Below are 14,229 nucleotides of genomic sequence, written 5' to 3'. Positions count from 1 at the left end.
TTAGAATAAGATGCCTTAGAAATAACAGAAAAGCTGTTACCTTGATAATTGAAGTATCTCTAATAAAATAAATAATAATATCTCTAATTATATATAAAAAAAACTCTTTAACCTTTTGCTTATATGTTGAAAGATATTAAAAATTTAATGAATATGCATCACTAACCTAGTTCTCCATTTTCAAGTACTTCAAAAGTGGCCCAGATGTCATCTTTGTTGGGAGTAATATTTTTTATTCCTAAAATATCATTAGTTAATTCTTCTGCTTCTGTCAAAGGTGATACCTGCAACATAAATTAAGTCAATTTATAATGCACTAAAATTATGAATTTCTGAGTTTTCCCCTCAAACATTTCTCACAATTTGCTGAAGAAAAAGATAGATACACAGAGTTGGAAATTCATGTTATTTTCTAAGACTACAGAATGTCTTCTATATATTGTACCATGAAGCTGGCAACATTTTCATAACTTTAACTTCATTTTCTTGACCCATCAAAATTTAAAAAATAAAAACAAAAAACAACTAGGATATTTTTTCTAGGTATGGAAAGAATAGAAATAAAGGTTAATAAAAAAATATTAAAATAATGTTGGTAATGTTAAAAAAAAAAACACAATTCTGATGTGTGTGCATACATAAATGTGCATTTGTATATCATGTAGGATATACATCTAAACTTGAGAGTTGTGTGCTGGACAAAATGGAAATAAAAAGCAAAAATCTAGCAGAAGTTGGAAGAGAAAGGGGGCATACTGCCCTACTTTCATTTAACCATATCTATCAGCATCCAAAAAATAGAGTACTATTAAATGGATATGAGTGTATATAAAATATTCCATAAATGTCAGACTGAAAAACCACAATTACATTTAGTAGTAAGCTTTGGTTTTCTCAGCACCCAAGCAAGGTGGAGAGTCACCAGCAAAAAAAGAAAACAAAACAATAAAACAAACAAACAAACAAAAAACAAAAAAAACATCAGGATAGTAATTTAAATGGTCTTTTAGTAAAAGTAAATTTTAAGAAAATTTAGGCAACACATTAAATAAGATTCTTAAAAGAATGATAAATATAAATTCATACCTTATAAATGTAACTATACACGCATGTATGAAAAAAAATTTTGAAGGGAGTATGAGAAAGTGTTTGGTAAAAATCACTTTTATACACTCACCCTAATTATAATGCTACAGTCTGGCTCCTTTTTTTCAACATAAACTTCAATCAGTAGGTCTCCAGCTTGGGAAACCTAAAATAATACATAGTGACAATAAAAAAGAATATAAATATTCAATTTCTTTTAAACTGGGAAAGTGCGTTAATTACTTAGTAGATGTGCTAGCAGGTACTGAACATAAACCTTTCCTCCACTCCTTATCCCCAGCTAAATCCAATGCATTCACATTTAATAACAAATTTTAGCCAGGCTCACTTCATTACCAAAACAGATAAACAGAACTTAAGACCATGGAAAAGAAGGAGAAGCATTCCCAAAATAAAATCTATCAAAATAAAATAAATCTGTCCGTGATTCTGTGAATTTGTTAAAAATGAGACGAAAAAATAGTAACACGAGGATATTTCATTCCTAAAACCTTTACACAAATTTAGATAATCAGAACTCATTAATATGAAGTCTAAAATTATTAACTACAAAAAATACATGTCATTACATACTTAAAAAGAGGAATCAAAATACATGTTCTTGGTATCAATCTCTTTTAAAGTTCTCCCTTTAAATTTGTTGGACCAAATATCCAAACTTTTACATTAAGCTGCTGATTCACAATGCTTAGATGATAAAGCAAGTATATGACATGACATATAATAGTCTAATATACTCAGTGATACTCAGTAGCAACAAATGCAATCAAAGAATGTAGAATAACACAAATCTTACAAAGAAATATAGACGTCAGAAAATCCAGCATTTTACAATTAAGAAGAAAAAGCTGATTTATGAAAGAAATTCAGTATTTTCTTTTGTTACCAGGTCGCTCACCTATGACAATAAAACTACCTTCTTGGATGATAAATTAATTTTCTGTAGTTAAAAATGTCTAGCTCTTTGCCTGCTCATGCTCCCTTGCAACATAGGCATAAGCACCTTCAAAAGACTGTAATTCATCCCAGTACTAAAAATACTAAAAAAAAAAAAAAGATGATGATCAGAGCATGGGAAGATAAACTAAGGTAGCTTATAGTGCCTTTCAGCAAGCATGACATTTTACTAACATTACCAATATCACGTTAATTTGAACATTAATTCTTTAAGAATACTGATTTGTGTCAATTCTGAGAACAGCATTCATAGCAATGTTGAAGACAGAGGCTAAGAAAAACAAAATCTGCATCATATACTGGATAAATTACAGAGAAAACAATGAAAACATGCAGGCTTTGGGGCATACTTTGACTAATTAACAGAAGGTACAGAAAAATAAATGGCACCACTCAATTTAAAACAAAAGAAAACAAAAAAAACCAAAACATTAACATACTGGAAAACAGTGACTTTAAAGTTAGTTTAGCCCCTGAGACTAGAAAACTAATGGAAACATTTGTGACAAAAAACATTAAAAATCTACTTTGCAGAAATCTACTTAATTATAGTGGCACAGACTCAAAAAAGCTCATCTAGTTTTAAAATTTGCTTTTCAGATGGTATTACAGAAAAAGGTAGAAAAAAAGAATGAAGTTAACATTTGATTTCCACTGGGCTCATGTAAACAACCGTATGGAGAGAAAATGTACTGTAAATTCCAGCTGCAAACAGAAACAGCTGGCCCAAGTATATGATGGACAGAAAATGAAGAGCAGCTAATGAAATACCACCTGGAGAGGAGATGCAGTGACATTTGAGATGTAAGAACTTTCAGGCCCTCAGCAGAAATTTGGTTCAGTCACTCTCTGAACACCCTTTATCACCAGCCTGGAGATAATTCTACTATAGAAACCAGTATAATCAAACATATTATGTATTTATATCACTGATTTTCCCTGCAAACATAAATACATCTTAGATGCAATAATGCCAGACAATCAAATGTTAAATGGAAAGGATTCTTACACTGAATTCTTAAGTATAATTACTTGAAGTTCGAGTTGCCAACCACCCACACTGTGAAATTACTGTCTGCAACAAGACACTGGTATTAACAGTAGCTGGGTGTCTATACTTAAAAGTTCACCAAGAGGTAGCTTCCCTGCACGAACCTGAAATCCAGCCTCCACACTACATGACCTGCACATGCAAGCCTTGCAAAGCCTTGAAAACCACTCAATGGTTCTAAGATGACAGCTAATGACTAAGAGGAATAAAGCAGCTGAGAACAACATGTTTCAGTATACTCATATTCAGAGAAATATTCAGTGAAAGAAAGGAAATATATCTCTAAGACGACACCAACTAGCCACTCTACTCCAAAGATTTCTATCCTGTTTCTGACCTGCATGACCTGTACAGTTCATTACACAACTGGTTGGGTCTGGCTATTCATCATACAGCATTGATGAAGGTATCAGATACCTGATATCCCTCTAAACAGCAGAGGTCTAAAATATTATATGATCAAGCCTGAAAAAAGAATTCAGTGAAGGCATGCATATAATTTAGTCTTCTGAAAGAAGAAGTGCAAGATCTTTGAGAAGCACTTAGTAGCAAACTTGCTACTTTGGATTTCAGGAGAGCAGACTTAAAACTCTTGAGGGAACTGCATGGCAGGATGACATGGGAGAAAGCCCTGGAGGGAAGGGGGTCCAAGAAAGCTGGGTGTTATTCAAGGACCACCTCCTCCCCAAAAAAAACACGGATGGCACGCAAGAATTCCAGGAGGCCTCCATGGATCAAGAAGGAGCTCCTTGTTTAAACTGGAATTAGCATCCACCCAGGGAAAACATGGATGCTGATGAGTCTATAGAATATGGACCTGCATTCCCTGAATGGGGAAGAAGAACTCATCATGGATAACAGGGAAGGGGCCAGAATGCACAACAACTTCTTAGCCTCTATTGTTCCAGCCTTAAGGACTCCCACACCCTTAAATCCACAGGGAAAGTCTGGAGGAAGGAAGAGTTTCTGCTAGTAAAGGAGGCTTTAAAAAATGAGGCTTTTTTTTTTTTAAAAAAAAAAAAACAAAAACAAAAAGGAAAATAAATAGAACAAAGCAAGCACTCAAGATAGCAAAGAACATGCTATTTCAGTGTGTATTTGCAAGACCCTTTTATTATTATTATTAATAGCTTTAAAGTACCACAAAACTTCCAGAAAGGGGAAGACAGACATCAGAGAAAGCATAGATCTTTTCTCCTGGCAACTTTTCATTCATTTCCAAAGGCTCATAAGCTACAACACTTCCGAGAGCCTCCTCCATTACTTTGCATTTTGGAAAAAGCATCTAAGTGTCCTATACTTGCTTCCCTTGACCTCTCTTGATTCACTTACCTTGGTCATGCTTATCTAACTTATTGGCTTTCGGTTTAATGAGGACTGCACACACACACACACACACACACTGTTGTGACTATGAAATATACTATCACTTTGCTATTTCTCGTCAACTCACAATTTATTCAAATGTTATTACAAGTACAACTGAAAATGAAGATAATAATAAGATCTCCTGTTTCCATATACCATTCCCCAAAGTTCAGTTTGACTAAGTAACCATGTTTGAATATTTCACCACCCATATTTGTTCTCCATATATGGGCTCCATATACGGTTATAAAAAAGGATATGGTAAACAATTCAAGTACTTTCAACTTATAGGGATAATGGAGAGACTACATGTACCAAAAGGCCATGATATAATAAAAGCATAAACATGCAATTGAAAGTTTTGAATATGTATGTTTAAAATTGGTGTCCATTTTCACACTTGGACATTCTGATAATTTCTATCTACTATATGATGCACTGAAAAGTACGTAACAACTTGCAAGTTATGTTCAGGCCCAAACACTGGATAACTGCAAGTTATGCTTTACAAAAAATGTACTACTTTATCAGTTCATGCCTCAACTTTTATTTCCCTCAGTTTTGTAGTTAACAATACTAGTCACTATTCAAACTTAGAAATTTACATTGCATTGCATAAATTGAGATATAAAAAACAGCAAACAACAAAACATCCTTTGTTAGAAGCATTTGCATAGTACTTCACTTTTGCCAGTTACCTGAGTGTCTTTCCATCTGGTAATAAAACTGTTCTCTATATCCATTTGTTTGACCTGGTCTTCATTTACCTGTTTAAAATTGAATATTTTTATTTAATTAATAATTACAAACTACCATAAAAATATATAACATTAACTAGAAAACATTACAATATAATAAACTGACAAACACAACAACAAAATAAAAGTAGATATTGATTATTAATGGCTAACATTACTAGTAATCATGTTCTTATGAAATCATTATGTAAAATATTCTGTCCATCAGAAAGATTATTTAATTGATGGGATCATTACCATGAACTTTACCAAATACATATTAGAAGAGAGAGAGCTCCATGAAAAATTGCCAAGCAGAATGGCTGAAATGAACTGCTCCTAACAGTCCAGCTTGATTCAATGCTTTTTTCAAGGCCTGAGGAACAAAAAATTGTTTCCTCTAAAGTCCTTATTGCAATCGCAGCTCAAACATGAAGAATATATAATTCTTCTATGCCTCAGTTCTGACTAATGCTATTAAATCTGAATGTAAGTATTACTTCTAATAGTTATCATTTCAAAGTTTTCTTAAGATTGTCAGTAATCAGCAGCAGCAAGAGTGTGCACCATCCTGGGAAAAAATAGCTCAAAGTAATTCTATAAATATAGCCTTTCCTTCACAGTCTGAGCCATCTGGGAAATAAAATTTAAAGCAAACAGTGAACTACATCCACTGAATTAAGAGGTCAATAACACTGCAAATCTTTAAACAGCCTAACCAGCACCAGAATCATCCCTAACACTGAAGACATTTATATATTTTAGCATATCTAAGAGCAGAGCAATTAGGACACTTTATATGAAGATACCCACATCAAAAAGTTGCACGTAATTTTTAATAAGATCTTCAATTACATTGACTTCTTCACTAGTCTGGCCTTTAGTTTGAAATAAGCAAGAAGAAAACACCAGGGCTAGATTGTGAGGGTTCATATGATTGATTTCAGAACATTTTTGCACCCTGTTGAAGGAAAAATAAATATATTTAGAAGATCCCATTATTCCTTTAGTTGTCCAGTGCTCCCCGAGAGAATATGGAGAACATTAAAAATAAAAATTAAAAAAAGGAATGAAAAACCTAGTGTAATCTATTATATTTTATATTTACCTCTTTATATTGTTTATCTTGCATCTTATTACAGAAATGGAAACATATGATTTGTATGTGCACCTCAAGCAGTAACAAAAAAATTTGTCACATTATGTATTTATGTATATCCTATTAACCAATCCCCTTAGATCAATAATAACATGGAAATAAATTAGGAATTCTTTAGTTTTGGTTCATGTGGTGAAGTTCTCTAGTTTACATAACATGTTCTCCTTTGTAAGTAACAGACTTTTGCCTGTTTATAAAAATGTATACAAACTACTTTCAGAACACTTTAATGAGTATTTTAACATCTGAACTGAATAAGCTTAGAAAAATAATTAACCACAATACTTAGTTGTATCCTTATCCTAGTAAAAGAACATCAATTTAGTAATTGTATAAACAGTTTTTAAATAAAATCTACTATGTAATTGCTCTAAGTAAAGAAGAGGGTTGTCAAATTTTCTAATCACAACGCTTTACCAGGAATAATTTGAAAATTCTCCATAATTATCACAGTTGCAAAGTGAAGTATGATTAAATATTTGACAGATAGCTAAGTTTCAAAATTGGCATTTCCAGTATAGACTGGGGAGAAGGACATTTCACCCAAAAAATCTTTTTATCTTAAGAAAAAATTGCAGTACCTCTCTGGAAAACAAATAGACTAGGCTTAAAAATAAATAAATAAATAATAATTAAAAAGTTCATTGAAAAAAGCTCCACTAAAATTTATCCTGCTTGGACTCAAATGCTGACAGCCCTCTGTACCATAATACATTTCTATCCTATTGATATTTATAGTTACCTATTACTAAAAATATAACCAAAGCACAACTCATTATAAAGGTAATTAAATATTGTTGAGAATCATAAGTTAAGCTCTTGATGCTTACTAGTTAATGAAGTGATCCACATTTTATTCATGGTGGCATTATACATTCCAGGAATTTCTCTGCTACAATGTATTATTTACATTTACCTGTAAAGATGTTCAATTAAAGCAGCCAAAGTTGCTTTATTGACTGGTGGAAGTGTACGAATAAAAGCTCCATACTTCATCACACGTTCCTTTTCATTTTGCATATCTGCCAGAAAATAACAATCACCAAGCCTTAACAACGTGTACTAAAATTATCAACAATCCTCATACCTATGTCTGCATCATCTAGTTATTTAAAACTGTAATTAACTCAATCTCTTCTTTGTGAAGATAATACTGACAATTTATTAACAATGTCTGTTACTGTATGTTAGTTCAAGGAAAGATCATCAGCAATAAATTCACCACCCTCTGCTAACAGTGCTCAGATCCACTGTTTGTCCTCCACAAAGGTTCAGTTGATGAATGTCAAAGAATGCAATTTTTTCTGCATGAAGAAACTAAATGATGCACCTTTGCTCCAAATTTACTTCCATGTTGGACACCATTTTGTCAGACTGATCCCCGGCTGCAATCTATCACATGGCAACAAAATGTAACAATACTGGTGGGAAGGTTCAACCTCTACTGCCATACCACCAGCACCCACCTCTGGCATCATGGGCCAAGATGATAAAGTAGGAGGCATTTCTTCCAAAGCAGCCCTTGTAAAATATATACTTCCAGGAGTATCCAGAGATGAGGAAAAAAATATATCTTTTTATCTGTTTGGTTGTTTTTTTTTTGTTTTTTTGTTTTTTTTTTTCCTTTTTAAATTTGGAGAAATGTCCTCTGGTCCAAAGTAGTTTAAAGTTTTAAAAACAAAAATCCAATAAGAATAGAGGAAAGGAGAAGGGCAGTGAATTAGCTGTAGAAAGCTGAACAATGGCAGACAGGAATTCCAGTATTGTATCTAGAATCTGTAATATATCTCTGCCTTTGTGTCTGCCTCTCTGTGCTGAATATAGCACAGAGGCTATGAAGAATAATTCTGCTTGGGGCAATTGTTAAGTTGATGTACTATGATCTCTCTCTCTCTCTCTCTCTCTCTCTCTCTTTTTTTTTTCCCTTCCTAACATTTTCTTCTCTGCCCTTGTTTCTCTCGTTTCTGAAAATCTGCAGAATTCCTCCAGTCTATTCCAGGTGATTGCTAACATTCCACAATAACTACTGAGATAAGGGTATTTATTGAGTAACAGAAAATAGGGGTTTCAATATTCCCACAAGTACTTTCCATGACTCTTTTGTACAGAAGGACAGGATTATCTTCTTTAAAAGCTGGAACAGAATTTTTAGCTCTTAGTACAAATCCAGAACTTAAACCAGTGTGACGCTACTATGTATCTTCACAAAAGAGCTAACAAATCTAAACTGCTACAGATAATGACTTTTTCTGATTTCTGACGATAACAATATTATTATGAGTATATAAAACTAGTATTCCTTCCATTAATTTGTTCAAATAAGGTAAAAGATCAACATCCATAGTCAAATCTCCCAAACTTATAGTAGCTTATACTGGAGAAACCTCCATATGTTTGAAATTAAGCAAATTCATAAAGCGGTATCACTTTAATCATCCTTTTCAAAGACAAAGCCAGTCAAGTAACCAATGGGCCTATATTATTTCAGTGCTTTAATGTGGAAAGTAATGTTCCATCTTGTTTTTTCATATGCATTTCTAAGCATATGGTGCAAGTATTTAACAAAACTCATACTTGAGTACACTCAAACAACCTTTCTTGTAATTAGTGTTATTTAATATATTACCTAATGCAGAAATCCAGAATGGATATAGTTCCTTAGTGAGAATTGCATCATCTATTTGAGAAAGAAAGTTTTTCAATACATCAGTCACATCTTCAAGTCGATGTTTTCCAGCTCTCAGTTTAACACTCCTTGCATCTTTTTTGAAACTTTCCATAAGTTCTGCCACATTGGACGAGTTGCCATTCTTGAGGTATATGTGCTTGCTACCTAAACCTAGGTAACAGAAACACAGGATACAATAAGTAAATAAATATCTGTAAAATTGCATGTTCTTTTAGAAATTCCAGACTTTCTAAATGAAAAGTGCATCCAGCTGTCAAACGGATCAGATTTCCTACTTGTATCTTTTGGACTTTTTGCATATTTGGTTAGAGAAAACACTGACAAGACTGCTTATATCCTTATATCTTTGTAAATATACATGTCATAAAATTAATGAACCCTTGGGCCACAACTTCAGGAATGTTTTACAAGTAGTTCAACTCCCCAGATCTCTACAGTACTTCCTAAATATATGGTGCAAAAAGGAGTTTCAATGGCCACATACACATTTATTAGTTACATTACTTGTCTGTACTCGCACTATTTTATTCTCCTACTGACTAGCTCAAGTTAGGACTCAAATAATTGTGTTTATCTAATCAGATTTACAGCTTACTATCAAAAAGCTCAAGATTACAAGAAACAATTCTTTTCAGATTTTCCTCAAATCAAGGAAGGCACAGTGCAGCCACTAATAAACAACTGAAAATATCAAAGCCAACTTAAAAAAAAAAAAAAATACAAAAAAAATAAATTATACTCTAAAACACAGCAGATGCTACTTTCAATTACTGCATATGAAAACAGTCAAACTTCTTTTTTTAATACTTGTGGAAGTTTTACGTGGATTCTGTTTCACTATTCCTCTCTGTACAAGATTTTACTGTATTCCTCCACATTTCTTGAGAAAGAAAATCATTATCTACAAAACACTGCCCTTCCTTATGTAGTCGTCAAAAGTATTCTGTCAAGACCTATGAAATCATGTCTTGCAATTCACTTTTCTTGTGATGCCCACAAGCACTACCATCAGATGCTGTCTTTGTGTTGCTACTGTCAGGAACAGCTGTTGGACCTGATAGTGTCTGTCACGAGGACATAACTGAAGACATAGCCTTCATTACAACAACAACAAAAAAAAACAACGCAAAAATAGCCATGTATGTCTACAAGTAACATACATATAACTCTTTCAACTTTCAAGTGAATAGTGTAAGATCCAGTAACCTCGCTCCTGAAAAAGAATCTATATATACATGAAGACTTAATTTAAATAAAATATTAAGACATTGTATTTTAATTTAGATCATGTACTAGCAATATTTCCAAGTTAGGAATGCTTCTATCCTAGTGTAAACAACACTTCAGTGTATGAAGTAATGTAGATTATGCTTAGAAAAATTTCTATTGCTAATGATGAAAAAATAATTTCGCAAAAACACTCTTAGATTAAGGCAACAACTGTAACCCAGATACAACTATTTATGATAATGAAGTGTTGCCACATTTAAAAACTAGTCAGATTTCAATCAATGAAATATAAATTAGGCCATCTCATACTGACAGAGGTTACAGACACATCTATCCTGAAGATAAATTTGTACAGGGTTGATAGGTATTTAGCATTTCAGAAGAGAACTGATTAATTTGCAGCAGTGAAAAGGACACAAACAATCTTAATATCATCTAATGGTATAGAAAATTACACTGGAAACATTTACTCAAGCTAACAGCAAGTCATTATGCCTCCTTAGGCTGCTATGCTGAAAAATCAGCAGGCTTAAATCTGAATTTGGTTCGACAATTAACATAAATTTCCTGGATTTGCTGACCAGTTTAAGTCATAGGTGTTCTTGCCTCACATAGATTGTTTTCAGGGCTGAGGAGTTCTGCATTCAGGCACTGGAAACAAAGACTAACCTGTATTAAGCAAATAAGTCAATTTTAAAAGTACAGTGGTGGGCATGTATGGGTTTTCTGTCGTTGTACTTCCACACACTGTTTATTCTCAGACACAGTGCACTGTACTTTGCCACCACATCAATGAGCAGTGGGGCTAACAAGAGGTATGATTTTACATTGAGTAATATATATAAACTCATTCAATAATAAGTTCTGATAGTGTAGTGATTTAGCTATTATACAAATTATCTTAGGTTGAACAAACCTACTGTACTTACCATACTGTGTAACAAATGCTATACAGCTGTTCACAATAATAGGAACATCATTTTTGCTGAGCTGCTGATCTTGCAATGCATTACCATCTGTACCCGCTGCTTTTTCAATTGCAGTATACCAGACTATGAAATCCAACTTTGTATGGCCATGAATGTACAGTGTTCTGGAAAGTTTAAAAATATTTTGAATACATAAAAGAAAGAAAAATATGGGGTTATTCTACTACAACAGCATAGCAGTCATCCAAAGAAGCAGCTGGAATAAGACTTTAAGGCACCTTCTACAACACAGAATTGTGGTGACCTGTTAACAGCACCTTTTCTTTCAATTCATTTCATTTGTGCTAGCAATGTCACAATAAATGAAAAAGGATCCACAAACTTGTCTGTCACAAACCTCTGAAAGAACCTGGCCAACAATTTTAATTTCTCCTCAGTCTTCCTCCTACACCTGCATTCATATGCCCAAGTCACAGGTAAACAGGAAATAGAAGAATCAGATTTTCCTTCTTTTCTGCTTTCCACCCAGCTTCTCTATAGTATAGAAGAGAACTTCATTCTTTCGCCTGAATCAAAAGGATCATCTTTGGGAAATTATACAATTAAATAAGGAACATACATAAAGTAACTAACAGTTGAGGTATAATAATACAACTGTTTAATATCCTGTTTACCTCAAAGCACAATCCAATTCTGATTTTCTTACTTATACAAGCTACAGTAAGCTCCTTGGGTTTTTTTATTGTTGTTGTTTTGTTTTGTTTTTGTTTTTTTTTTAAACCATTGTCAGGATAGCTTTCAGGGAAAGCTACAGAACTGAGCAGTTTAAGAGTATATGCTAAATTATATGCATGCATAAAACAAACAATTTTTTTAAGTTAGCCTAGCAATCTTTTCTATATACATACTCTTCATCTATCACTAAATATATCTACATCTTCTTTAAGATTAATGCATTTCCTAATTAGGAAAATTTTAAACATTCATCTGAAATTCATTCATACTACTTTCCTCAAAATACAAACAAATGTTATATTTAATTACCCAGGGGGGAAAAAGCTTATTTATATAATAGGGTTTTTTTGTTGTTTTGGGTTTTTTGTCTGCATCTTTTTATTTTGCATATTCATTTTAGCTTTATTTTCTTGACAGGAAGTTGGGATGCAGTCAAAGTACAAACAGACCCAAGATCTGAAGTGTTCTCAGGATCCACCATACCGATTTCACTATTTACAGAATCACAGAATTCTCAAGGTTGGAAAAGACCTAGAAGATCATCTAGTCCAACCATTACCAATACTTCCAGGCTAAATCATATTCCTCAGCACCACATCCAAACATTTTTTGAACACTCCCATGTTTGGTGACTCCACCACCTCCCTGGGCAGTGCATTCCAATGCCTGACTACTCTTTCCAAAAAGTAATACTTCCTAATGTCCAGCCTGAATCTCCCCTGGCACAGCTTAAAACCATCCCCTCTAGTTCTATCACCGATTACACGAGAGAAGAGGCCAACCCCCAGCTCACTACAACCTCCCTTCAGGAAGTTATAGAGAGCGATAAGGTCTCCCCTGAGCCTCCTCTTCTCCAAGCTGAACAATCCTGGCTCCCTCAGCCTCTCCTCATAAGGCCTGTGGTCCAGACCCCTCAACAGCTTCGTAGCCCTCCTCTGAACACGTTCCAGCAATGTCTTTCTTTCAGTGAGGGGACCAAAACTGAACATAGCAAGCAGCACAGCAGCACAGGAAGTCATACTGAAATATTTTGGCTTCCTGAAGACCCCTTTTTAAAAAACCTCCACTTCTTGACATTCAAAGTCATATTAATCACACATACCTGGATAGAAGAAACACCCAGATTGTTTTCCAATGAGAAAAATCATTTGCATAAAGCTTTCAACCTTTTACAGCAGAATGAGTATGCCTAACTCAATACATTCAAATGTTTTCTGAAGACCTGTCAGAATGGATATCCTACATAAGCACTTCTCAAGCATCAGCTTCAACAAAAAAAAAAAAAAAAAAACCATGACATCTGACATATTTTAGTATTGCCACTACCACACACAAATGCCACTACCACACACAAAGGAAATTCAACTGCTTGAGTAGAAACAGTCTGCCAATGAATTTTACACTGTTTCTTCAGTGCTATTATTCACAAATCAGTAGAGGTTAAGACTATGAATAATATGTTGCTTCCTAACACAAGGCATACATGTATATTATTGTCTTTTTTCCCCACCTCTGCAGAACAGCTGAATTCAAATTACAGTATTATGCAAAAGGAGAAACTGTAGCCTCAAAGAAATACTTTCTGTAATGTAGGGAATTATGAACAGGAAGTAGCGAAAATAATATTACTTCTGAAGAAAAAAAAAGATCAGCTCAGCTGTATATCAGTGAATAGTATACTGAACTTTAATGCTAACCTAGGCATAACTTCATTTTCATGTGATATGAAAGTCTAAATCACATAACATGAAGGTAAATTGACAGGCATATTAATTACATAAACTACAAGAAAAAGAATATCCTGATTTCTATGGATATTTCTATCTTCCACTCAGTAAATCACAAATAAATAAATAAATAAAATAGAACTACCAAATCTTTATGCAGTCATTGTTTTCTAAAATTTGAAAAGATATCAATATAAATAATGGATGAAGAGATTTGTTAATAATTATCAAAGAAAAGGCATTGTATTTTTAGGTAGTAGTCCTATAATAATGAACTAGAGATTCCTGGTTAAATAGAGAGAAAGAGAGAGAGAGAGAGAGAGATCTTTGGACAATACTGCTGCTACTGCAGAATTTAGGTTGTTCAAAAAAGGCAACATGTCAGAACAAAATCTAGAATATGGTTTACCACTTCTAGGAAGAATTCAAGATCACTTTACTATGAAAGCAGAATACCGGAGAAGGTGAATGACCATCTGATTATGGCATCAGAAAACAGCACTGTAATAAGTCACGATTCCCAGCTGAGCCGGAGGTTGT

At 33.6% G+C, this 14,229-nt stretch overlaps 1 protein-coding gene across 5 annotated transcripts in view; it reads right to left on the bottom strand.

Annotated features, from left to right (window-relative positions):
• Positions 1 to 14,229, bottom strand: part of ARAP2 (ArfGAP with RhoGAP domain, ankyrin repeat and PH domain 2) — a 115,387-nt gene that overhangs the window by 27,424 nt on the left and 73,734 nt on the right. For all 5 annotated transcript variants that reach the window (XM_032444250.1, XM_015862521.2, XM_015862518.2 and 2 more), the window contains 7 exons: positions 11,228 to 11,391; positions 9,006 to 9,218; positions 7,296 to 7,401; positions 6,034 to 6,181; positions 5,182 to 5,250; positions 1,178 to 1,252; positions 167 to 284 (listed from right to left, as the gene is read on the bottom strand). In XM_032444250.1, the coding sequence (XP_032300141.1) occupies positions 167 to 284; positions 1,178 to 1,252; positions 5,182 to 5,250; positions 6,034 to 6,181; positions 7,296 to 7,401; positions 9,006 to 9,218; positions 11,228 to 11,391 (893 nt within the window). The remainder of the gene's footprint in view (positions 1 to 166; positions 285 to 1,177; positions 1,253 to 5,181; positions 5,251 to 6,033; positions 6,182 to 7,295; positions 7,402 to 9,005; positions 9,219 to 11,227; positions 11,392 to 14,229) is intronic.

This window comes from Coturnix japonica, chromosome 4, assembly GCF_001577835.2.
Source record: "Coturnix japonica isolate 7356 chromosome 4, Coturnix japonica 2.1, whole genome shotgun sequence".
Lineage (NCBI taxonomy): Eukaryota > Metazoa > Chordata > Aves > Galliformes > Phasianidae > Coturnix > Coturnix japonica.
This window is presented reverse-complemented; position numbering and strand designations above follow the sequence as displayed.